Below are 25,661 nucleotides of genomic sequence, written 5' to 3'. Positions count from 1 at the left end.
GCCTGACTTTCTTCAAGACTTCACCAGCAAATATGTTCTGCTGGAATATTATTCCTTTTAATTTAAGTTATTTTAATGGATTATAATAAGTTTAGGCCATAACATACTGTTATTTCAAGTTTAATTTTAAATTGGTTTCTTTTAAAACCGTATTTATTTAAATTAAAAAATCAAAATTTAAACCACTGATTTGTATCTAACCAAGGGGGTTTGGAAGCCTGTGTCCCTCAGAGTCCTTCCAAGGTGCTGTGTCTGTGCCCCTCCCAAAGCTGCATCTCAAACTCACCCCCCTCCAACTTCCCAGAGTTGCCAGTGCACAGGGAGGCACTACGCACGGCTCTGCATTGTGTACCAGGGCACACCAGACATAAAAGGCGTGTGCACATCCCTGCCTGCACCCCACACCCAGTGTTCTCCCTCTCCTGACCAGCTCCGAATTGAGGAGTGAGAGGAAATGGGGAATCTTCAATGAGGGCCTGATGACAGAGGAGGGGATTGGTTACTGCACCATTCTTAGCTCTGGGCTTTTGTTCTGATGAATGGGGGATGGGACACCACAAACAAACCCTCTGACCCTTATGCTGTCCTAACTGTGTCATTGCAGGTTCTAGGTCAGCTGGGAGAAGAGCCAAAGCCAGGGACACTGCACTGGCTGGAACTGACTCTGCCATGCTGCTTAGAGCCATTTCTTGCAGCTGGCTCCAAGCTGATCAGAGTCCAGCACCCACCGCTGCCTCCCTGAGAAGAGAGATGGGGAACTGGGCGGAAGCAGATCCCCCTGGACAGCCTCTTAACCACACCACAGACTTGGAGAGTGGAGGAGAACCAGGTAACTGGAGCGTCCCTGCCTAGGAACAGGCTGGAGGGAGGAGATGCCTTCAGGGGTGGGTGTAGCTGTCTTTCCTCCTCCTCCTTCCCCCACCCCCGCCCCATGCAGCAGGGGCTGTATTGCTTCAATGGACTCGGCTCGTGCAGCCCGTGCTCTCTTGTGTGGCAGTTGCACGTATGGTTTTTAGGACTGTACGTGTTCTATCCCCTTGAAAACATTTGGCTCACGTCTCCCTGGGTCGCTCCTGTCACTGCTCTTTCCTTCTGGTTGTTTGTCCTTCCAGCGTGTGAGCTGAGGTGTTTGCACTCATAACCCATGCAGAGCCCTGCCTCCGAGCATGGCCAGGAACAGGTGTAGCTGCCTGTGGCCACAGCACATTCATTTGTGTTTTGCCAGTGATTGTATCATGCCCTCAGTTGTGTCTCTGGGCACTAGGGAAGAGGATTTGCTAAGATTGAATTCTAGCAGGGGTTCCCTGGATTTACACTCCCTGGGATACAGGTGCTCTTCCAATGTTCCTGCCAACCTTTGGTTGTTAATTATGGCAACTCTGGATATTTCATGTTAACCATATAAATGCTCCAACCCTTTAACTTTCCTAAATTCTTTTTATCAATTTCCTGTGACAGTGAGTTCCGCAGTCTAATTATACATTGGCTGGAAAAAATAGTTCCTTTCCCAACCCTTTAATCTAACTGAATATCCCTGTCACATGGTCTGCACAGGTTTTCACTCTATGCCTGGGCCCTGTGTTGGCTTTCTTCGGTGCTTCACCTAGCTGCAGGGCCCAGGTCACCCACTCCCAGCCAGCCACCATAGCCACCCATTCGAAAGTTCCCAGGGATGCATCTAGGTCATCTGTGGGGCCCATCTTGCAGAGCCCCACCCCGGCATCCCCCAGTGCCAGATTCACCATCTTTTGGAGGATCTGTTAGGTCGCTGACTGTTCCCTGATAAACTCCTGGAGTATCTGCTGTTGGTCTGCCTGCCATATCATCAGGGCCTGTCGTTCTGACTGTTGGGACTGTTGCATTTCTTGCACCGTGGTCACCAGCCACTTTAGGGTCTCCTCCATGCTGGCAGCCACTATTGATGGCTAGGAGGATCCTGGACGAGCCCCCAGTGTCACAGGGTCTACACAGGTTTCCACTCTCTCATGCCTGGGCCCTGTGTTGGCTGGTTAAAATAGTCCCCACATCACCTTCGGTGCTTCACCCTTGTGTCTTTATTTACAGTGCAACAGTGTTATCTCCCCTTCCTCCCCAACAGCTATCCCTAGTCAGACCCTCCCAGGGTCTCCTGGCCCGTAAGGCTCCTTTCTTTTGGTGAGGGGACAGAGATGTAACCCTCCCAGGCTAGCCTCCTGCCTGAGCTTTCCTCAGGGCTTTTAGAGCCCTCCTCAGCCCAGCTGTCGCTACTTAGCTCATAGCAGTGAGCCAGCCCTCATCTAGGCCTGCAGCTGGGCTCTCTGCTGACATTAGGGCTTCAGCCAGCATTTTAGCAGGGCATTCCAGGGATTTACCCCTGCCACAATCCCCTTGTGACGTTACTGACATAACCTGTGACCATATAGATCATTGTTGCAACCACTGTTATATATTTGCAGCCAATATTGTACAAAGGGTGTCATGTAAGGTGTCTATAGAAAGCATGATCATAACCAGCAAATCATAACCTATCTGTGTGTGTGAATTTTTGTAGTTGAAGTTATAAATATTGGCTACATACTTGTGTATCAAGGTGTTTTGATTCTAAGAAGCCTCAGTAAAACATTTGGTCAGCTAACTCTTGAGAAGGGACTATTCTCAGTAAGTGCCCAATCAAGAAACACTTAAGAGACAGTGAATCTTGGGCAATGCCAATCCACATCTGAGCTTTCCTGAAAAGGTTCAAACTAGCACGTAAACCAGGGGTAGGCAACCTCTGACACGTGTGATTTTCAGTGCAAGCTGATTTTCAGTGGCATTCACGCTGCCCGGGTCCTGGCCACCGGTCCAAGGGGCTCTGCATTTTAATTTAATTTTAAATGAAGCTTCTTAAACATTTTAAAAACCTTTACATGCAACAATAGTTTAGTTATATATTATAGACTTATAGAAAGAGACTTTCTAAAAACGTGAAAATGTATTTCTGGCACGGGAAACCTTAAATTAGAGTGAATTAATGAAGACTTGGCACACCACTTCCGAAAGATTGCCAACCCCTAATGTAAACAATGGCTTCAGCCTGCAAAGGAGTCATGCATGGACATGTGACTTGCCCATGTGACTCCAGACGCCATCTTGCTGCTGGAATTTTCCACAGTAAGAACAAAGAGATGTCCTCCAAGGCAGAGAGTATTAAAAGCCCTGGAAACTCCTCCATCTTGTCTTCCCTCCTGCTTCATACCTCTGGAGGGACTTTGTACAAACTGAAGCTCTGAACAAAGGACTGAGGACCCATCCCAGTGGACTTGGAGTAAACTGCAGGTTCAAATCATCACTGCTACAAGCCTGAACCAAGAATGTTGCCATTACTGTATGTAATTGATTCCATTTAACCAATTCTAGCTCTCATCTATATTTTATGAATAAACCTTTAGATTTTAGATGCTAAAGGATTGGTAACAGTGATTTGTGGGTAAGATCTGATTTGTATATTGACCTGGGTCTGGGGCTTGGTCCTTTGGGATCGGGAGAACCCTTTTTCTTTTACTGGGGTATTGGTTTTCATAATCATTTGTCCCCATAACGAGTGGCACTGGTGGTGATACTGGGAGACTGAAGTGTCTAAGGGAATTGCCTGTGTGACTTGTGGTTAGCCAGTGGGGTGAGACCAAAGTCCTCTCGGTTTGGTTTGCCTTGGTGTGCAAAGGAACCTCAGCCTGGGGCTGTAACTGCCCTGTTCTGAGCAATTTGTCCTGAATTGACACACTCAGTTGGGTCCCACCAAAGGGCATCATTGTTACACCCCTTGCTCTTGTGTTAGGAGACAGGGAGAACAAAGGGAAAGTGATAACTACCCCTTTAAGGGACAGGCAGGAGGCTACATCTGCCTCAGATGTAATCAAGGCAGGCCTGTCCCATTAAGCATACTGCTGCTAATCAAGGGAAATTAAGGAGGGGTGCACCCACAGAACCACACTAGGCCACAAGGGGGCGTGCAAGGACTGCCCACACCTTTACCAACAAAAGCTTCCAGCTGCCTTCTGTCCCATCTGTTTGTTTATCCTGTCCCCTCTCATTCACCTCCTCTCCATGGTGAACAATTCCAGGCTTTTCAAACTCTTGTTGTGGATTTTCCAGGCCCTTGATCATCCTCCACCCTCCTCTGAATCCCTCCAAATTCTGCAGGGTCCTTTCTGGGGATTAATTGAGCTAATTAACCACAGTGGTGGTTTGGGGGGTGATGTTCTCCTTTGCAGTCTGGATGGGAGTTCGAGTTAATATTTGTGTCCAGAGCTGGGACAGAACCATTTAAGACGTCAAAATAAATATCTGGTGTGTGTCAGATCAGAGCCTGATGGCAAATAATTCTGGTCTGAGTCACCCCAGGAGCATTAACGGGTTTTTATCTTGCAGGTCATCCAGCTAATTCCAACTCCAGGAAACCTGCAGTTTGGGATCGTCCAGCTGCCCTCAGAGCCATAATCATGGTGATGACGACCGTCATCATCGCTCTAGTAGCAGCTTTGATAGGTAAGTTCCCAACCCCCGATGATTCAGTCTCTGGGTGTGGAGCTTTCTTCCTTCATGGCTCACAGCTCCACGTCATCTCGCCCCGGCCTCTCTGCTTTAGCAGTCAGGTCAGACAGGAGCCTCTCTAGGCTCTTTCATGGCCCCCCACTCCCCTCACCACTGTCAGTCCTGAGAACATCAGAGACACTAACGGATTTCTCTGCACAGCTCTGTGAGGCAGGAATGTGTCCTTGTCCCTGTTTTGTGGCGGGGAAGCCAAGGCACAGTGGCCTCATTCCGCAAAGGGCACTAAAGGGTTGAAGTCTCCGTTTCAGGCACCCTGTGATCCGCCAACCCCCTGCCCGGCTGCCACTGAACTTGGAGGCACCTGAGCTCACCTGGGGATGACACTTTCGCTGTAGAAGTTCCCTCAGTGTTTCATGTTCTGCCTCTGGGCGTGTGCTGCTGCTTGGCTCTTGGCACTCGGAGGCCTGTCGTACCCGTGGAGCGGGATCTGGCAGGTGTGCTTAGGCTGCCGGCCTCTGTGAAACAGGTGGGGGACAAGGAGACCCTCTTCACCCTTAACCCTTCCCCAGTGGTAGGGCCCTTCCCTGGGATGTGAGACCCCAGTTCCAGTCCCCTCTGGCTGAGGGGAGACAGGATCTGACCAGGGGTCTCCCACCTCCCAGGTGAGAGCCCAGCCACTGAGATGTGGGACAGTCTGATGTAGGGGCGGGGAGGGGTGTGTATGTTCTCAATATTTCCTGATGAAGTTGTTCCACTTTGATTGAATAATTAAATATTAATTGGGCCAGAGAGTTAGAATCCCTCTGATCTAGTGAGTAGGGCGCCCACTTGAGAGGTGGGACCCCCTGTTCTCCAATCCCTGCTCACCAGGAGAGGGGACTGAAGCAGGGTCTCACATCGGGGTGAGAGCCCTGCCAGTGGGTTAAAGGTGATCAGGGAGGTCGTCTTCTCTCCCCACCCTCCCCCCAGCCAGTTTCACTGGATTTAGGAACCTGCTGCTGCACTCGCTCTCCCAAGAAGTGACTTAGGTACCTGACTCCAGGGCGGGGGGGGTCCCCACTGCAGGTTGTTAGCAGGGCTGGGCCCCTCCCTGCAGCCAGGGCTGAGGGGCTGAGCTCTGAGAGGGGCGGGGCAGAGGGCACAGGCCTTGTCACTGTCTCCTATTGGCTGGCTTGGGCAGCCCCTGTCTAGCGCGCTGGCTGTTGTGGAGCCTGTTTTTAGGCACCGCTCCCTCCCCATTCACTGTGTGGGGCACCTGGGCACCCAGCTCAGGCCCTGTGGGTCCCGTTGTTGTTCCAGGGGTTTCCTAGGCTAGTAAAAGTTCGGTGTTGGCAAACGCCTCCGTCCCTTTGTGGATCTGGCCTCAGGGACTCGCTCCTTGTCACAGAAATGACCCGCTCGGTGTTCACCCTGCGCTGCCTCCTGGACTGAGCTGCCCAGCTCTGTAGATGTGGCTGTGGAAGGTTGAGCACATGACACTGCCGTTAGCCCTGTACGAGAATCCATGTGCTGGGCAGCAGGAGTGTGGGACCTGCTGGGGGGGCGGGGGGAGGCAGAGCACCGGTGCAGGAACTGTGGCCCCTCCCCCACTCCTTTCCCCCCAGGGCCGGTGGAGTGTCTGGGGCTCCCCACAGCAGCCCAGATTCCCCAGGCGGCTCTTACCACACCCCGGCTCTGGCTTCTGGCCTGGCCAGGTGTCGGGGACTCGGAAGGGAAGAGGAGCGTGGGGGGGCGGGGGCATTGGTGGGAGGAGGGGAGCTAAGGCCCAGCTCAGCCCCCTGCCAGGAAGAGGCTGGTGCTGCTAGCAGGGGCTGCTCATCATGGTGGGGGAGCTGATCCCCCTCTCAGCTTCCCGGCCGTGAAGCGCAGCCCCTGCCGCCACCAGCACCGTGCCTGCCCGAGGCTCTACGCCCATGTTAACAAGTGGGCAGGCCTGGCCCTCCCACGTTAAAACATGGGGGGGGGGGCATGCCCCCCCCTTACCACCCCATTCCAGTGCCCCTGCCAGACACACTCCTCACTTGCTTTCCCTTCCCCATTCCCTTGGCTGCACACTCTGTACATCCCCAGCCCGATGGGGGCTTGGCCTGGTTGGCCTCTGGCGCTGCCGCAGTGTGTGTGTCATAACAAACTCCAGCCACGCTGCGTGTCGGGTTGCTGGGCCGTGGCCTCTGGTGCAGCTGCTGCTGGCCACTCTCAGCCTGGCCCATCTCTCCCATCAGTCTGATCCCGTCGGGCAGTTCTTGTTTCTGTCCCTGCTCGTTCTCCACAGAGATGAGATGGGACGATCTCTCCCCTTGTGCTTTGTGTTTTCTAGTGGTAACATCTAGGCCATCTCCTCCATGGCCCCCTGCTGCCTCCTGCTGCCCGGACGGCTGGATCCGGATCCAAGGGAAATGTTACTATTTTTCTAAGGCCAAAAGGAACTGGACCTACAGCCAGAGCTTCTGCTCATCACACGCTGCCTCCCTGGCCGGGATTGAGAGTCCGCAGAAGCTGGTGAGAAGCCGGTTAGATGCTTTGTGCCAAGCCCAGCGATCGCTGGCACCACTGACAGGGCTGGAGTCAGGCTGGGCTCAGCCCCTGTAGGGCAGAGAGGAGCCCGGGTGCCTCCCAGGCTGGGCAGCCAGAGTCAGTGCGGTTCTGGCAGCTGAATCCTGGCTGGACCTGGGGCTCCAGCCACCTCGACCCTGCATCTGCCAGAGCCCAGGTGGGAGACTCGTCCTGTGCAGGGCTGGGCTGGCTCAGTCAGCTTCTGGCCAATGGGCTGCCTGGGGCTGGAGTAGGTGAGAACCTGCCCCCCAGCTCAGCTCAGCCCAGCCCAGCCCCAGGGTTCCCTCATGGGTGGGGTGGGGGGAATTCCGCTGGAGTGAGGTCTGCTTTAGGCCTCTTCCCCTCAGGTCCCCTGCCCCCTGCAGCTCCCTCTCCCTCCTGGCCCTGCTGTGCTCTGAGAAGGGGCTGCTGGGCAGACAGTGACTTTGCAGCTCAATTCCTGCTTCAGCCAGTAGGTGCCACAGCCCCAAAAAAGAGGAGGGGGAGGGTGAAGGGTTAACACTTATCTGATCCTTTCACCCAATAACCATGGAAGAGGCGTCTAGAAATCCCCTGCAGCCCAAGGTGGGGGAGCAGCAGAGTCAGGGTCTAACACAGCTAATTGCATTTATTGGGTTTCTAAGGGTTCTCTGCTGCCATATGAAGGCAAACTGGACCACTGGATCGGCCTCTGGAGGGACACGGGCCAGGTCTGGAAATGGGCCAACGGGACCGAGTTTGACCGTCGGTGAGTCTTTTTCTCTGCGTTGGTCAGAGGCACTGGAAATGCCCCACTGGCTGCTTTAACTTCCCCTCCTGACGGGAGTGGGGGCTGGGGCTGGTGCAGGGAGGGGGGATCTGGAGGGGCTGAGTGCACAGCTCCCCTCCCTGACTTGGGGTGTCACCCCCGGTCTGTGCCTGGCACACACTGACTCTAGCTTCAATTGCTTCTGGGTTACAGGTTTGAAATACATGGAGGAGCAGACTGTGTGTGCCTGGATGAAGATCTCACTGTCACCACGTCAAGCTGCAGCAGACCAAGAAAATGGATCTGCAGTAAACCTGATACCCCTGGGAAGAGAGAGGAGGGAGCAGTGGGAGGGGATTAGTGAACTCAAGGGAATTGGAGACCAGCTGTGACAAAGCCTGGTTCTAGTCCCCTCCATGCTACAGCCTGGTTCCTTGTTTCTTAGCCTGTCTCCAGGGTTTGTCCAGTCCTAGTCATCAATTACCCTAATGCTAGGTGCCCAGACAGCAAATGTGAAAAATTGGGATGGGGGTGGAGGGTAATAGGAGCCTATATAAGGAAAGACCCAAAAATCAGGACTGTACCTATAAAATTGGAACATCTGGTCACCCTACCTAATGCTGGGATCTGTGATCCTTCTCTCAGGGAGACTGTCACAGTAACTGGATCTCTATCCCACCTCCATCAGGTCAGGACTTGTCTCCAGCCCCCCCGTCTCTGGGCTGGGACCTCATCCCGCTCCCTGACCAGGGCACTTGAACTGCACAGCTCCCTTCCGTACACTGCGATATCCCCAGCAAGCCAGCCTAGCTAAAAGCCAGCGCCTGCCCTTTGCTTCCACTCTGAGCACAATGCCCATCCTGATCCCACTGTTATAAGCTAGAACACGGCCCTTTCTTGGCTGATTATTTATTCTAGGTCAAAAGCATTAAGGAGAAAATGTATAAAAATCACGAAAAGGTCCCCCACACTAAAGACACCAGAAATCATCCCTCTTCCAGGGGAGAGTCTAGTAGCCAGTGACCCTTCCAGGCCCTCCCTACGGGGTTGGGGTCCCCCCTCCCCGGCTGAGAGCAGGTCCTGTCTGTTTGAATCAAAATGAAGGTCGTCACTCTGTTTAAATTCAGCCTTTGAGTGTCCTAAGTTCTGTCTCCGTCTCTGGAAAACCCCCTGTGAGCCAGTGTGTGGGAACCAAACGTTCCAGGGTGCGATCCCAGCCAGGGAGCGGCTGGGTCACCGCTTGCCCTGCAGCCTGGGGTGTCTCACAGTCCTGTGCAGAAGCTCCCAACCTGGGCCAAACAGCCTGCAGGTCACACCCTGAATGTCTGTGCCTGGCCACAACCCTGGTCCAGCAGCCTGTCAGCAAACCCCCCGCACCACACTGGGCCCACCAGCCTTGGTCACTACTTGTAGGGTGACCTCCCTCACACTAGCCAACTGAGCATCGGTTCCTGCCAAACCACCCCTTTGAACGAGTCTCAAATCACGGCCCAGCAGTCTGGCCTTGTGTTTCTCCACTGCGTTGTTTTTGCGGGTACAGGCATCGTTAGCTATCCCTGTCTCCCCGCCCCCGTGACCCGTCTCAAACACCGTTTGCCACAACGGTGTGTTTTTCTTCAGGGCCCATAGCAGCAACCGTATAACGTCTCTTCATAAGAAACTTGACTGATGGTGTTGGCCAGGGCCTTCGAGGTGCAGCCATCTTTAATCATCAGACCCGTTCAGATAGAAGCTCCTCCTTACTTAGGGAGGGACGACGCATGATACTCTTAGCCAGTAGTTTAGGGCTGTCGTTGTAAGGAGGAGCTTCTATTTAAACGCTGCAGTGCCTCTGTTTAACCCAGGAACATTTAGCTCTAGGGGCAGAATTGGTGGACAAAGTGACAGAGGCCAAGAACCCAAATAGCGTTTTAGATGAAATCATCAAACCAACAGATAAATGTTTAATGCAAAGTGTTGAACATCATTCAGCAAATTACAAAATCTTGCTAAGAAAAAACACTAACTGTAGAGCGTGTTTTGGGAACAAAATAGGCCCTGTTGTAATATAAAATGTCAGTTGAAAATAAGTGTGTAAAGCGTGTTTTCATGGAGTTCCAGGGATGTGGGGTTTGTCAAAAGGGCGGTAAGTTGCCCCCGTAGTATATGCGCAGTTCGGTTACAGTTTGTCAACAACAACAAAAGGTATATGAACGGCCTGCTCCTCTAACAACTGTCTGTTACAGCTTTCCCCCTATTCCATTTTGTTTCTTACAGCTGTCCCCTTACTCCATTTTGTTTTTGTTCTCCTCCTGTGGCTGCCCCTCCCTGGCTGTTCAGTTGTTTAACAAGAGCCATTGCCCTTCTCAAAGGGAGGGCCCCTTGTGCTGTGTGCTAAGTGGGACCACTGCCCTGTTCAGAGGGTTGGTCCTGTTATCACCTTGTTGAACCTGGGCTTGGTGTAGGGTAGGCAATGTCCAGAGCTGCAAGACCTAATGTGTTTTTGAGATCCTGGGCATGAGTCATAGGCCTCATGTGCTTTTGAGTCCTGAGGTGTGAACTCACACCTATTGTCCAGGACTCTGCCCAGGCACGTCTCTGTGCTCACCTGCAGTTTTTCCCTGTGTCTCCTCCCCTGTGACAGAGGGAGCCTATCAGGATTACTGGCGGGGAAACTGCCTGAGTTTGTCTATGAAAAACAGGCATTTTGAAACAAACACCAGAAAGGTTCCTGCATTGCTGCCTGGTCTGATCAGCCAGGGGTTCTGGGGGGTCCTTTCTCCACTCTCGTTTTATTTTTGAGCGTACCCCCGTTTTTAAACCCCCCCCCCCCACGAAGAACGAATTGCTGCCTGAGAGACCTCCTGATTATCGAGACCATACCGAGCCCTCCTTGCTTCTTCTGATGTTGTTGCTGATTCTGCCTTTGCTGCTGCCTTGGGGACTGGTAAGAATCCCTCTGTGAAACTTTCTATACTTTTATTTTATTATTCTAGCTGCTGGCTCTGTTTCCCCAGCACACAGACTCAAGCTAAACCCTGATCTGTATCTTAAAACCTTTCTTAAACTCCGCGGTGCTTTGCCGCTAAAAATAAGTTTGTGCCGCCGCTAAGCTCTGCTCCAGTGGGCTTTGCTCCGGGGCTGACTGCTTTCAGCTGTATCCACTGCTGCAGCCACCATCCCTTGGCTTCCTTGGGAGCTGTATCCTGGGCACATACCACTCTGCCCTCTGTAACTTCCCCATAGCATAAGGTGCACCATAGGTTTTGCTTTTTAGTCTAATAAGTCATAGTTTGCTAAGATTGTAGCGCTTGTAAGTTTCACCTGCCTTGCTATAGTTTGCTGTTTTGTTGCTCCGTATAGTTGCTTGTTATAGTTTTGCTTAGAATTATGATATTTGTTGTTTTGCCTAGTCATTGATTAAGATAGATTTAAAAAAGCCATTGCCTGGTTGTATTCTGTACCTGTTTTGTTACTTTGTATAAGCTGATTGTCATTTTATATGTTTGATTAAGTTAGACAATAGATAAGGTTTTTGCTGTTTGAATTCGTCTTCCCGCTGTCCCGATCTCTCCCTGAACTTTCCCGTGTCTGTTTTTCCCCGCTCCAATCTCCCACTCTGTGTACTTCTCCGTGTCTCCCTGTTGTAACCCTTTGCTGCTTTTCCCCCCGTATCTGCACTCTCCCCGAACTTCCCAAACCCCTTGCTGCTTCTCCCCCTGTGTAACTTCCCAAACCCTTTGTCGCTTCTCTCCTTTTTTGGGTGTGTGTGTGTCCACTTGTTGCTTAAACCTCCCTCTAGCCCTTCTTTACACTTCTCTGCTGCCTCTCCCTGTATCCCCTGTGTTCGTGCTCCTGCTTCTCCGCTGCCCCTCCCCTACCGAAGATCACAATCACACTGCTCCATTTGTCTTCACCCCGCTGCCCCACAGCTTCCCTGAAGTGCTCTCCACTGCTGCAACCTGTTTTCTTCCCTCAGCCGTCTCCCCCATTCTCCACGTGCCTTCCCATCGCTTGCACGTTCAGCGCCCTCCCCTCTTGCTGCTCCCAGACTCCCCTTAAGTGCGCTCCAGCTGCTCTTGTCTCCTGTATGTCCAGCCCGCAGGCTCCTGAAGACTGCTCTGGGCTTCAGAGTCTCTCACTGCTTGCAGCTGCACTCTCCTCTCATCAGTTGCCACTGATCATTCACTCCCATCCCCACTCCTGTTTCTCGACCCAGCCTTTAGATACACTCTTGCAGATTATCTGCTATCACAGCCTCACAAATTAGGTCATTAATTTTCTTTTATACTGTTACATTGCATAATTTCACTTATCACCCATATTGTATCATTGCACTGTGATTCACATTTTACTTGTGGTTATAACACCCCATTGGTTGCCTCCACTTTTCTGATACACTTTGTATTGCATTGAAACTACCATTTTACTTTGCATTTCTTTTGGGTACATTTTGCATTCCACACTGTATCTAAAGTTGTTCCTATATAAAGTTGAGTTGCTTATTGACTGTACTGTATCCCATTGTGCTGAACCCCACTTACTGTACCCCACTGTTAGAACTCCCTACACTGTTCAATAAGAGGAACCCCCCCATCATTGTCTATTGTAAACACCCTATGCACCCCATCCCATTGTATTTCATTGTTAAATTCCCACCACTTCCTTTTCCCTTTAATAAAGAAATTAATTGGCACCCCACCTGTGTGGTAATTGCTCCCCAAGATCCCATACCTGCGGGCAGGGACACCAACCACCTCACCCAGCCCTGGTGTTTGTGCAAGAGGGTTATAGGCTCCCTATGGACCATTGCAAAGCAGCCCCAGCACCCCTCTTAAATCATACCATCTTCTGCTTCGGCTGTACCTTTTCATTTTCCACCTCAAGGCCCTCTGCATTAGGACTTAATCAGAGCCCCTCTGATTTCAACAATGTCTCAGGTCTCTCATCTGCTGTTTCATATTATTTAATGCTGTACATCACCTAGGGTTACAGTTTGCATACAAGTTTTATAAAAACAAAACAAAATATATTCTCTAGGGGCTTAGACAAGGTAATAATCAACAATATTGTAACTATTGCTTTGCAGTCCTTGCTACAATGTATCTTTTAGCTTGTTTTTGTTAATATTTCTGATAGGCCATAAGATGGGGGGAGATAATACCTCATAAAGTGGAAAACTGTTTTCAAACAATAAATGCTTGCCCATGCTAAAGCATAACAACTTACACAGACAGGCTGCCTACAAAACTGTTTCACTAAAAGAGTTATCAACATGCCACCTAAAACTCAGGACAGCTTTCTTACCCCCATGGCCTTATCTCTGTGGCTCTGGCTTTCTTTTTTTTAAAGTTTGTCCTTTGGTTTAGATTTTAAAAAACATTTAAAAAAAAAAAGAGGAAAAAAAGGGGGAAGGATGGGGAGAGAAGTGTGTGTGGGGAACGGAGGTGAGGAAGGCTCCATATCTCTGGTAAAAAACAGCTAACTTTTTTTACATACATTATTTTTTCTTGTGTTTTTTGTATAAATCCAAACTTTAAAAAGCAATCTGGGGTTTTTTATTAAAACACATATGTAAACGCTCCTCAGTTGCCAGTTTTCATATTCTTACCCAGTTGTTGTTTTGGTACTTTAAAAACACTATTTTTTAAAAGAACAGGCTAGTATCTTAAGCCTTTTTAGTTCACTAAACTTCTACAAACTATCCCTAAGAGGGGCCTTGTTCTGTTACCGCTCAGGCAATACTGCTTTTTCATAATGAACTTTACAAAAACATAATGCTTCAAATATATGGGGAGGAAAATTAACTTCTCTCTCATCCACTGGATTACAAACTAAGGGGGATATAAACTAGCTGTTACTAAGGTTCTGTGGCTTTCACTCTGGCGTGTTTTCTGTGTGCTCTTTTTTTTAATTAAAATACACATGTAAAAATGTTAAATAAAGGGCTCTGTCTTCATATAGGCTTGTCTTTTAAAGTGTTTATTCCTCTACAAAACTTTCACTTGTATGTGTTAAAAAGCAGGAAAAGAAGCAGCCTTCTTTGATCCACTGGCTTACAGAGGCTGTTTTTGCTGAGAGCTGCTTTGCTGCAAAAGCCTGCTGTCCTTACTAAAAGAATGACCAGTGCTAGCCTAAACCTAGGGAAAAACTTTTATTAACAGGCTTTCTGTGTTTTTAAGCCTGAGCTTGCATGTTACTGAAACACCTATGCCTAAGGGGCTAAATGAAGGTTATGGGTCTTCAGGTAGGCTTGTCTTTTCAACTGTTTATTCCTTTCCAAGCCTTTCACCTCTCTTTGTTAAAAGGTGGGAAAAGAAACAAACTTCTTCTCTCTGATCCAATGGTTAACAAAATAAAGGGTATTTAAACCGTCTGTTACTAAAAACCTGGGGTGCTTCTGCCTGCTCTTTTACATTTTAATGAAACACCTATGCCAAGGGGGCTAAATTAAAAAAAAAATGTCTTCAGGTAGCCTGTTTTTCAAAGGGGTCTTCTTCTTTTCTAATCCATTACCTTCAAAAGGCTGTTTCAAGTGGTTCCTACTAAAAACCTTGAGGGGAAACTTTTTCTTCGTAAGAGTTTTGTGTGTTTAGGTCTGGGGTGCTTCTGCGTGCTCTTTTTTTGTTTGTTTTTTCTTTTCTTTCTTTTTTTTTTATTGAAACATCCCTACAAATAAAGGAATGTGTCTTCGGGTAGGTTTGTTATTTCATGTGTTTATTCATCTTAAAAAGAGGGGGGTTTAGACATTACTTTAAAAAACACATTTTAAAAAGGTTTATAGTATGTGGTGTTCAGCTTTCTTACAGGGTCCTGGTTGTTTAGATAAGAGCAGAGCAGGGTTTTGCTGCAGCTTCACAGTTTTTACTAAAAAATAACCAGTGCTAGTCTAAAACCTAGGGGGGGGAAACTTTTTTTGACGCTATACATTACTTGTATAACCCTAGACTGGTTCTGCCTGCCTTTTTTTTTTATTTTTTTATTTATTAAAACACCTATACCAAAGGACTGTGCCTTCATTTAGGCATGTCTTTTCAAGTGTTTATTTCTTTCCAAGACTTTCACCTCTCTTTGTTAAAAAGTGGGGGAAGAAGCAATCTTCTTCTCTCTAATCCAGTGGTTTACAAAATAAGGGGAATATAAACTCTCTGTTACTAAAAATCTGGGGATTTAAGCCTAGAGTGCTTCTGCCTGCTCTTTTTTTATTACAACACATACAAAAGGGGTGCATTTTAGATTTCTTTTCAAGTCATTATCCCTTTGCAAAACTTAATGTAACTGTAACATGTGTTTGTTAAAAAGCAGGTAAAGAAGCAAACTCCTTCTCTGTGATCCACTGACTCACAGAGGCTGCTTTGCTAACAGGAGCTTTGCTGCAAAAGCCTATTTCACATTGTGCTTACTAAAAAATAACACCTGTTAGTCTAAAACCTAGGGAGAAACTTTTAAAAATGGTGTGTTACTAAAAGCTTATGGTTTTAACTTTTATAAAAACCGCTCTGTAAAAGGGCTACATAGCGGAAAAAAATGCTGGAGGTCTGTTTCTTTAGATAAGACTAAAAACAGTTAAAAGGGAGTGGGGAGAGGGAAGGGGAGGGAAGGAGGGAGTTGACTCCTGTTTAAAATCTTGGGACTCTAGGATTGATTCAGGAAAAAGAATTCTATGATGCTGCTGTAGAACAACCTCTGATTGGGCCGATCCAAAGGCGGTGCTAAGTCTGAGGGTCTGAACCAGGGACAGAAAGACTTAAAAGGTGAGAATTCTCTCTCTCTCTCATTTTCTCTGACTCAACCATGTGCGGTCTATCTTTGCCCTCTGCAGAGGGGCTCTCTTTTCCCTTTTCTTGCCCTGTTCTTTTTAACCTCTCTTTTTTTCTTAACCTACCCTGATACTGAATGCTTTTCTAGTCACTTTTTTACCATGTGTTTACCAATCAGGTTTTGCCTTTCCCTTATTAAACCTAGTTTTCAATATTATTTAACTCTTTTTCTTAAACTAACCCTTTAAAAACAAATATTTCCTTTTTTCTTTAAGTTCTTTCTATTCTGCCTTTACCAGCCTCTCTCCTTACTCAATCACATCCAATAACGTTTCTTTCCTTTTTTCTCTAAATCTCACTCAAAATTTCTTTTCATCTTTAAACTCTCTCACTCTCTTCTTTCAACCTTTCTCTCAGTGTACCCAAAGCACAAATATACACTTGCACAAACACTTCCGCTAGTCAAACACATAGACACACACACACACTTTTTCAAAATGGACGATGGTGCCACAATTTGGCGCCAACTGAAACGAGGTGGGAAGGTGGGACATAAGCTCTAAAAGGGGCATGGAAATTGCATGGTCAAAATTGCATGGTGATGAATACTATCGAGTTTATTACTACTTAGGATGAAATTTAATAGTGAAAAGTGCAAGATCATGCATTTAGGGATTAATAACAAGAATTTTAGTTATAAATTGGGGACGCATCAGTTGCAAATAACAGAGGAGGAGAAGGACCTTGGAGTATTCGTTGATCACAGGATGACTATGAGCTGCCAATGTGATATGGCCGTTTAAAAAGCTAATGCGGATTTAGGATGCATCAGGCGAGGTATTTCCAGCAAAGATAAGGAGGTGTTAGTACCGTTATACAAAGCACTGGTGAGGCCTCATCTGGAATACTGTGTGCAGTTCTGGTCTCCCATGTTTAAGAAAGGTGAATTCAAACCGGAACAGGTACAGAGACGGGCTACTAGGATGATCCAAGGAATGGAAAACCTGTCTTATGACAGGAGACTCAAAGAGCTTGGCTTGTTTAGCCTAACCAAAAGAAGGCAGAGGGGGGATATGATTGCTCTTTATAAATATATCAGAGGGATAAATATTAGGGAGGGAGAGGAATTATTTAAGCTTAGTACCAATGTGGACACAAGAACAAATGGATATAAAACTGGACACTAGGAAGTTTAGACTTGAAATTAGATGACAGTTTCTAACCATTAGAGGGGTGAAGTTCTGGAACAGCCTTCCAAGGGGAGTGATGGGGGCAAAAGACATATCTGGCTTCAAGACTAAGCTTGATAAGTTTATGGAGGGGATGGTATGATGGGATAGCCTAATTTTGGCAATTCATTTGGCAATTGATCTTTGATTATCAGCAGGTAAGTATGCCCAGTGGTCTGTGATGGGATGCTAGATGGGTTGGGATCTGAGTTACTGCAGATAATTCTTTCCTGGGTGCTGGCTGGTGAGTCTTGCCCACATGCTCAGGGTTTAACTGATTGACATATTTGGGGTCAGGAAGGAATTTTCCTCCAGGGCAGATGGGCAGAGGCCCTGGAGGTTTTTCGCCTTCCTCTGCAGCATGGGGCACGGGTCACTTGCTAGAGGATTCTCTGCACCTTGAGGTCTTTAAACTACGATTTGAGGACTTCAATAACTCAGACAGAGGTTAGGGGTTTGTTACAGGAGTGGGTGGATGAGATTCTGTGGCCTGCGTTGTGCAGGAGGTCAGACTTGATGATCATAATGGTCCCTTCATAGACCTTAAAGTCTATGAGTCTATGAGTGAACCTAACAGCTAATGATCAAGTGATCTCTCTCCTGCCGTCCATCACCACCCTCTGACAAACAGAGGCTAGGGACAATGATGATACTAAATTGCTCAAGATATCTTGAGGATATATAGGGCTAATCTATTAGCAGTGTTCCAGAGAAGGGATTCAAATCTGGGGCACTAAACACTTGGCTATTGTATGGGGTTTGCTGCTGTCTCCTCCTCCAGTCCTCTTGTGAACCTAGCCTGGATTTTTTAAATTATTTTATTGTGCCTGAATCTACTCAGTGAATTCAACACCAGTTTGTGAATAGTCTTGTTTGACCCAAAAACTGCATTTTTTGAGAAATAAACTCTTCAGTGGAAAATTTCCCCCAGCTCTACTTGTGATGTCACTTCACTAGTTCTCCCTTCACCATAATTTTCCAGCCCAGACAGAGCCTGAATTTCAAATGCAAGAAAAGCCTTTCGTGCCGTCTTTATCCACGTTATAAAAGCAGGGGGGAGGGGCAAGGGCACAAGCCCACTTTTTCCCTTTGAAGCTCCCCTTCAATATTCATCATTCATGGGACAGATTGAAACTAAGGATTTCTCATTCACAGAGAAAATACAGATAATTAATGTCATTGTCTATATCTGGAGAGCGTATTTTTCACAAATCCATTTAGATACAATAGTGCAGGTTTCAAAATAAATTTCATCTGGTTTTATCATCCCGCAGCTGTTCCCTTCAGCAGGATCCTGTACATTGAACCTGGAAAACAAAATAAATAAATAATCACTTTGGAATTTTTGAACAAGAGAATGAGGCAAAGCTGCTAAAAACGACACCTCTTGAATTTCTTCCTTAACAACGGAATTGTTCCTCTAGAGCCCGAGTTGATAAAACACTCCCTAGCCCATGATCCTGTAGTAGCAGTTGATTGGCCTTGGTCTATTTCTGAAGACACTTGTCCATATTACAAAAAACCCAGCCCTCAGGATTAGCCCAACTGTCGTGGAAGCCATTGAATGAGGCTCAGGATTCCTCTCCCTGTGCAGAGGACTCTGCCTAGCACTTAACAACCCTTGCGCCCACATGTAGCCTCTGCTCTCACCAGTGCTGGAAAGCAGCAGCCCTGTGCCCCCTGCTGCACATCTTACATGGACTCGGAGGATAAAACCACTCACAGTGTTGGATTGAACAGGGAGCCGTCCACCCAAGTCCATTTCCTCGCAGGGGATGTAACAGTGAGTCCAAGCCAGATCTGGTTTGTGTCTCTGGTAGTATTTTGTATGAAAGTCTGTAAATGACATGGAAGAATGAAGTGATGGGGAAGGAGGGTTAAAGTGGTTAAGGTGCTAGCTAGAGACTCTGGGAACTGGGTTCAATTCCCCAGACTCCCTCTGTGACCATGGGCCAGTTATTTAGTTTCTGTCCTGACTGGGGCAGAATTAAGGCCTTGGTAGAGTCTGTGTGGGGTGGGGGGGTCATGCTGTCGGTGAGGTGTCACCGCGGGGGGGCTGGGCACAGGTTATGTGCTGTTGCTGGCCTGAACTTTTCATTTCCTTGCTTTTTAGCGTGTGGGTCTGTGTAGAGCAGGGGTGGCCAAACCGTGGCTTGTGAGCCACATGCAACTTTTTACAGTTAAAGTGCAGCTTGCGGTGCCCCCCAGGTACTGCCCATTCTCTGCCTACCAGCCTGGGGGGGAGCTCAGGGCTTCTGCCCTGCAGCAGGGTGGTGGATCTAGAGGCTTCTGCTACAGGTGATTGGTGCCTGCTGAGAGTGTGGGGGGGGGGGCACAATTGAAAGGTTCCCTCTCCCAACAGCTTGAGTCAAACCCCCGCAGGCACCTCAGCGCCCCTACCCTGCAGCTCCCAGGTGTTAGCTCCATGGGGAGGGGAAACACCAAACCGCTGGGAGCTGCAGTGAGGAGCCCCTGCTTTAGCTCCATGGGGAGAGGCAGCTCCCAGCTGTTTGCTGCTGCCTCTGCCCACAGCCGCAGCTCCCAGTACAGGGAAAGGGCCCGGTGGCACCATGTGACCAAGCGGCACCAGCAAACCCTGGGAAAAATCTAGGGGGGCAGGTGCCCCCTGCAGGGCTGAAGCCCTGAGACCCCCCACCCCTCGCAGGGATGAAGGCTGAGTCCTGGCAGGAGCACCTGGCTCTAGAACTTCCGAAGATTGTTGTGTGCGGCTCAGAGGGTCGGTAAGTTTGGCCACCCCCGATATAGAGCAACCCTGACAGACACACAACATGGTGGGTTTTGTGTATTAATTGTTACTAGTGATGCCCGTATCTCCAGGACAAGTTTTATTTACCATCTCATCCTGGTCCCGGATCACCAGCAGCCGAGAGCTCCTCCTTGAACAGTCATCGCGGCTCTTGTCCCAGGGATTTTTTTCCTTAGACACCCAGTAGCACTTGTCCCTGTGCAGCAGCCAGTTTGGGGGGCAGAGCTTGCACCCTGCTCCCTCTGGGGGGGAAATGGAAACGTTTAATGGAGCTGAAGGTTCTGAACTGCATCACATTCATGCACAGGCCTTCAGGCTCGACATTTCCAGTCGAGCTATGACTTGGCTTTGTTTGAGGATGGGTCCAACATTCCACTCACTGCAGGTGCTGCAGGTCAGGAGGGAGGGGTATTGGTGAAGCTATGAGTCCTCACTCCTGAAATAGCACCGGCTAACGGAGGTCAGGCTCAACTGGAATCCTCCTTCACCTCCTCCCCTCAGCTACTGTAGTGTTCCTGTGCACTGCATAACAGCCATTACATTTCCCCATAGAGATGGCTGCATGCCAGGTCGGGTAGATAATACTACATATACAAGAGTTAAAAGAACTTTATTTAGGTTGCAAAGTCAGAGTTGGAAATGCCACATTCATGGTTGCCCATTCAACTGTAATTCAGCCTGACCGTGGGTTCATCCTGTGCACTGGATGCTTGGGGAGCCATCATGGACATGGGAACCAAACAGGCCTGTGCACTGAATGAGGCAGCAGCAGCGAGGAAAAAATAGTAGGTAATCCTGCAATAAAGACCATATCATCAGGCACACACAAATGGGGGCTGAATTAAGGTTGGGCGGGTAACTGTAAATTTGGCATTTCCTAATTTTCAAGAGCTTGGCTTTGTAACCGTCCTGTTCTCTTAATGCAGTATTGTGTTTAGTGTCCTAGTTTTTTTAAAAAACTTAATATAAAACAATTCTATTATGTGCAACTGGAACAACTGCCCCATCCTGAATCAGCATCAGGGTTTGGACCCTGGATCTTCACACCACACTGCTACCGCTCAGTGCTAGCTGGTAACAGGGAAAGTCTGTTGTCCTCAGGGGAGGAGGCAGGGAATGGGCCTGGGCGATCAATGGGAGCAGAGCCAGCTCCCTCCCCCTCCCCAGGAGGTGCTTCTGCCCCATGTGGTGTTTCTATGGATGGAAGTTCCTGGGCCCATGTGCTGGATGAGGCCCAAGGGGGAGCCTGGCCCAGCTCTCACCCGCTCCTCACATCCATCTGCTGTGGTAGCTCCCAGTGCCGGGTGTGCGGCTGTGGCAGGGTGAGCCCAGCACTTTTGACTTTTCATGCAGTTAGTTGTCACTTTTCCTGAGGTTCACAAGCAAGGAGAGCAAAGGCAACTCGTTCAATGTTCCCATCTCAGCAAAACCAGAATGAAATTTCATGGGCCAAAGAAAACACATTTCTCCAGCCTGAGGTCTCCCCTCCCCTCATATTTCAAAGGCATGTTGCAAACAGTGGAAGTGTGAGAGCTTCCCAAAGATAACACAAGACCTTTTTACAACAGAAGCATTGGGGAAAGTAAACAGGAGTCACTACCAGATAGCAAAAAAAACAGGAGTACTTGTGGCACCTTAAAGACTAACAAATTTATTTTAGCATGAGCTTTCGTGAGCTAAAGCTCAGCTTTAGCTCACGAAAGCTCATGCTAAAATAAATTTGTTAGTCTTTAAGGTGCCACAAGTACTCCTGTTTTTTTTTGCAGATACAGACTAACACGGCTGCTACTCTGATACCAGATAGTAGCTACCCTATATGTAGTTTGTAAAGCAATAGGATATTTATTGCACTTATTGAAGTGATTTGTCCCCTCCACTTAGTTACCCTAACTGACCACTAGATGTCATTGCAATACAGGAAGCTGAGAAGGAGCTGAGGTTACCTGTTGAGTTGTTGTGAGATGATTCACACACAAATTGTTTCAAGTGGAAATGGAAATCTTTTAGGCCAGTGCTGAAGTTGGATTGATGGATGGTTCTCTCCCAGGTACTATTGTTCTCCAGTGAATTCAGATGTCCTTTGAGCTGAGAAACTTCAGAACAGCATAAGCATGAACTGCAACTACTACGTAGGGATCAGCAAACTGAGAATGAGGGTGTGTGCAACAACAAATCATTACCTACTGTCGCTATCAAATTCAGAACTGGGCCAGAGAGATAGAACACGACAGAGAAAGAGAAAATTGCATTTATTACACATTATAAGGTGTCTTCCACTTTTCCCTGTGCATGCTGAACAGTGACGTGAGAGCTGGATCACAGGGGGCTCAACCTTGTTCTTGTGATATTGTTCTCTTTGTGGTGATAACGAAGTGTCCAGGACATTATTCACAAGAACGCTGGAATCAGAAATATGGGGGGAGAGGAAATTTCAGAGTGCTGCATTTTGTACAAATTAATTTTGAACTGCTTACCCCAAACGCCCATCACTATCACAGCTCCCAGCAGGATGAGGATCCCAGCTGCTCCAAGCCCTGCAGCGAGTCGATGCCAGTGGGGACACTGAGGGTGATCTGGAAGAGTCGGGGTTTAGTGAAATATCCTCTGCACGTAGTGCAAGAAATAATAATGGCCACCTGCTGTCCTGTGGAGCCTGTGCAGTGCCCTCCAATGGGCATTTGTGTTCCTCCTCACATAATATCAAGAATAGTTTTAAACCTGTCAGTTAAGGGCCACGTTACTCTGGTGACAAAGTGGAGAGGCCATGGCTTATGTACTCAAAAACCCAGAATGCTGCACACTGTTTTTGTTGCAAACTCTTCCAGTCTAATGTTCCAACCACATTGGGTTCTACAGGAACAAAGGACTGGAAAAATCTGGCTAGATTGAGAAGGCAGCAAATCACCAGAGAGCATTCCATAGGTGGAAAGAGCTTCAGCTGAGAGTAAGGTTAAAGGCCACCATAAATGATCAGCATCAAGAGAAGATTGCATCAGAATCTCTTTACTGGCAAAATGTTCTGAAAAGGCTCATTGCCACTGTGAGAATGCTTGCTACCCAAAACCTAGCTCTGTGTGGCACTTCAGATCAGCTGTATGTGCCAAACAATGGAAACTTCCTTAAAATTGTGAAGCTGATGGCTGAGTTTGATGCTGTGCTCCAGGAGCATCTAAGATGAGTCACCACCCAAGGAATGTACACACAGCACTACTGTGGAAAAACAATTCAAAATAAGATCATACAGTTACTGGCAACAAAAGTCAAACAGAAGATTGTGGCAGATCTGAAGTCAGCAAGATATTACTCTGTCCTTCTGCAAACCTGACATCAGCCACACGGAACAAATGACTTTAATGGTGCGTTCTGTCAGGGCCGTCCCTAGCAATTCTGGGGCCCTATGCAGCCCACTGTGTGTGGGGGTCAGGCCTCTGCAGGGGGCCGGGGGGGGCTGGCTTGGGGGGCAGGGGGGAACCACCCCCCAGCACTCACCGGCAGCGCAGCTGTGGCCAGGTCGCTGCACTTCCCGCTGCCAGTGAGTGCAGGCCCGGCCCTGCTGCACTGCTCAGGGGAGTGGGGGTGGGGGCAGAGCAGGGCGTGAAGAGGCAGGGCTGGGGCGGGGGAGGGGCAGGGTGGGGAGAGTCGGAGCAGGGGCTGGAGCAGCTTTCCTGGTGCCCTGCGCAGCTGCATACTTTACGTATGGGTAAGGACGGCCCTGTGTTTTGTAACAACAGAACCTAGTGAAAACGTCCCTGCAATGGTGACTGTCAGAGCATTTTCTAGAATGTATTGACATTGATGATACTACAGGAGCTGGTATGACAAATGAGCTTGACATGAGAGTTCAGGGCTACGATAATTGTGCCAATGTGAGAGGTGCAGACACGGATCCGAGAGTTAAACCCTCAAGCTTTTTTTGTCCCATGCAGTTCTCATTCACTGAAGTTAGTGCTCAGTGATGCAGCATCAGCTTCTAGTGAGGCTGCTGAATTTTTTAATGTAATTCAAAGCATCTATGTATTTTTCTCTGCATCCATTCATCGATGGCAAATTTTGAAGTAACATCTGGGAACGTCCTCTCTGACACTGGAACCACTGAGTGCCACACGATGGGAAAGTCGAGTGGAGGCGATAAAGCCTATCAAACACCAAATTGGGAAGATAGATGATGCCACGGTTGCCATTATGGAGGATAATGCTATGACAGGAACTGTTCGTGGGAGAACAGTGGCAGAGGGAAATGGAATCACCAGGAACATACATAACTTCAAATTTCTGTGTGGCTTAGTGTTGTGGCATGAGATACTGTTTGAAATAAATGTTGTAAGCAAGAGACTCCAAGGTGTTGACCCTGATATATCTGGAGCAATGAAACAACTGGACAAAGGAAAGTCAGACCTACAGTCTTATCGGTCAGATAAGGGATTTCAAAAGGTTCTGAAGAGTGCACAGAAGTTGGCAGAGGAACTTCACGCTGAAGCTATTTTCCCACCCATTCAAGCATACAAGATGTGACATTGCAGTCTATATGATTTTATAAAAATATGCTAATGCGTGAATATAATGTAACTGGAATATGCTTCTTGCAAAAGGTCTCTTGTAAGGTATCATTACAAAGCTTATAATCTACTAAGTGTGATCACCCTATTTGTATAAATGTACCACGCTTGTATCTGAAACTAGAAATATGAAATATAACTCTGAGGGCCTATTGTAATTATGCAAAGTGTGGGCCATTAATGGTGGTTTGGAATCTTGATGGCTCCCCTCAACCAGGACAATTGACTGTAGGTGGCTCTGTTTTACTGGTAAGTCTTCCTGTATACCTGTGTGCTGGCAAGTGGGTAATGAAGTCTTGCAGTGACGTGATCATGTCACCTGAACTGGAATCCATCTTTAACCCGGTTTCTTTCCATTGAGGAGGAGGGGGTGGAAACCCAGAGAGGGACAAAGGATTCCCGCCTTATGCAAAAGATTATATAAATAGGTGGAACAGAACAAAGCAGGAGGAGGCATCATGAAGAATCCCCCAGCTACCACCTGAGCTGGAACAAGAGCTGTACCAGGGGAAAGAATTGTGCCCAGGCCTGCAAGGGGTCCAGTCTGAGCAAAAAACTTACTGAAGCATCTCTGAGGGTGAGATTATCTGTATTCAGTTTGATTAGACAGAGATTTGCGCATTTTATTTTGCTTGGTGACTTACTTTGTTCTGTCTATCACTACTTGGAACCACTTAAATCCTCCTTTCTGTATTCAATAAAATCACTTTTTACTTATTAATTGACCCAGAGTCTGTATTAATACCTGGGGGAGCAAACAGCCGTGCATCTCTCTCTATCAGTATTATAGATGGCGAACTATTTATGAGTTTACCCTGCATCAGCTTTATACAGAGTAAAACAGATGTATTTGGGTTTAGACCCCATTGGGAGTTGGACATCTGAGTGCTAAAGACAAGAATACTTTTGTTAGCTGCTTTCAGGCAAACCTGCAGCTTTGGGGCAAGTAATTCAGACCCTGGGTCTGTGTTGGAGCAGATGGGAGTGTCTGGCTCAGCAAGACAGGGTGCTGGAGCCCCAAGCTGGCAGGGGTAGAAGTAGTCTTGGCACATCAGGTGGCAGCTCCCAAGGGGGGTTCTGTGATCTAACCCGTAACACAAGAGTCACTGAAGAAGACGACATTTTGATTACAAGGCACAGAATAATCCCATAAGAGACCCCAAACGACAATTCAAAGTTGAATTCTTTAACCAGGCGCTAGATTGTGCAATAGAGTCAGTTGAAGAACGTTTCATGCAGCTCAAGGAACACAGCAGTATATTTGGGATGTTGTATGATATTCCAAAACTCCTCATTATACCTGAAGAAGACCTACACCAGCAATGCAGGGCACTAGAGAACGTGTTCACACATGATGACATGCACAATATTGATGCAAGTGATTTTAGGTGATGAACTGAAAGCCCTTTCAAGATACATTTCAGCAGGATCAACTCCAAAGGCTGTTCTGGAATAGATGTGCATACATAAGATGACCACCCTCTTTCCAAATGCTCTTGTTGCTCTGCACATACTTCTAACGCCTCCTGTAACAGCTGCTGGTGGAGAACGCAGGTTCTCCAAGCTGAAGTTACTAAA

The 25,661-nt window shown here is 47.9% G+C and overlaps 3 protein-coding genes across 6 annotated transcripts in view; 1 reads left to right on the top strand and 2 right to left on the bottom strand.

The window, feature by feature from the left end:
* The window catches only part of LOC120394448 (C-type lectin domain family 2 member B-like), a 1,239,960-nt gene that overhangs the window by 391,424 nt on the left and 822,875 nt on the right, over nucleotides 1-25,661 (bottom strand). The window lies entirely within an intron of this gene.
* LOC120394442 (killer cell lectin-like receptor subfamily F member 1) overlaps nucleotides 1-25,661 on the bottom strand; it is a 100,301-nt gene that overhangs the window by 66,154 nt on the left and 8,486 nt on the right. Inside the window, exons 2-6 of one of the 2 annotated variants that reach the window (XM_039518673.1) lie at nucleotides 22,002-22,100; nucleotides 21,471-21,620; nucleotides 19,615-19,769; nucleotides 18,484-18,596; nucleotides 17,944-18,067 (exon numbers count right to left, since the gene is read on the bottom strand). In XM_039518673.1, coding sequence (XP_039374607.1) covers nucleotides 17,944-18,067; nucleotides 18,484-18,596; nucleotides 19,615-19,769; nucleotides 21,471-21,620; nucleotides 22,002-22,100 — 641 coding nt within the window. Of the gene's footprint in view, nucleotides 1-17,943; nucleotides 18,068-18,483; nucleotides 18,597-19,614; nucleotides 19,770-21,470; nucleotides 21,621-22,001; nucleotides 22,101-25,661 lie in introns of those variants that run through there. The other variant, XR_005592291.1, reaches the window with a different exon arrangement.
* LOC120394441 (C-type lectin domain family 2 member D-like) lies at nucleotides 612-9,423 on the top strand. Its single transcript, XM_039518672.1, has 5 exons — nucleotides 612-829; nucleotides 4,390-4,506; nucleotides 6,830-7,011; nucleotides 7,689-7,792; nucleotides 8,006-9,423. Exons 1-5 carry the CDS (start codon nucleotides 670-672, stop codon nucleotides 8,151-8,153), a joined length of 711 nt encoding a protein of 236 aa, XP_039374606.1. The 5' UTR covers nucleotides 612-669; the 3' UTR covers nucleotides 8,154-9,423.

Source organism: Mauremys reevesii, unplaced genomic scaffold (genome assembly GCF_016161935.1).
Source record: "Mauremys reevesii isolate NIE-2019 unplaced genomic scaffold, ASM1616193v1 Contig6, whole genome shotgun sequence".
NCBI classification, from domain to species: Eukaryota; Metazoa; Chordata; order Testudines; family Geoemydidae; genus Mauremys; species Mauremys reevesii.
Note: the sequence above shows the minus strand (reverse complement) of the source record. Positions and strands in the feature narration are given on the sequence as shown.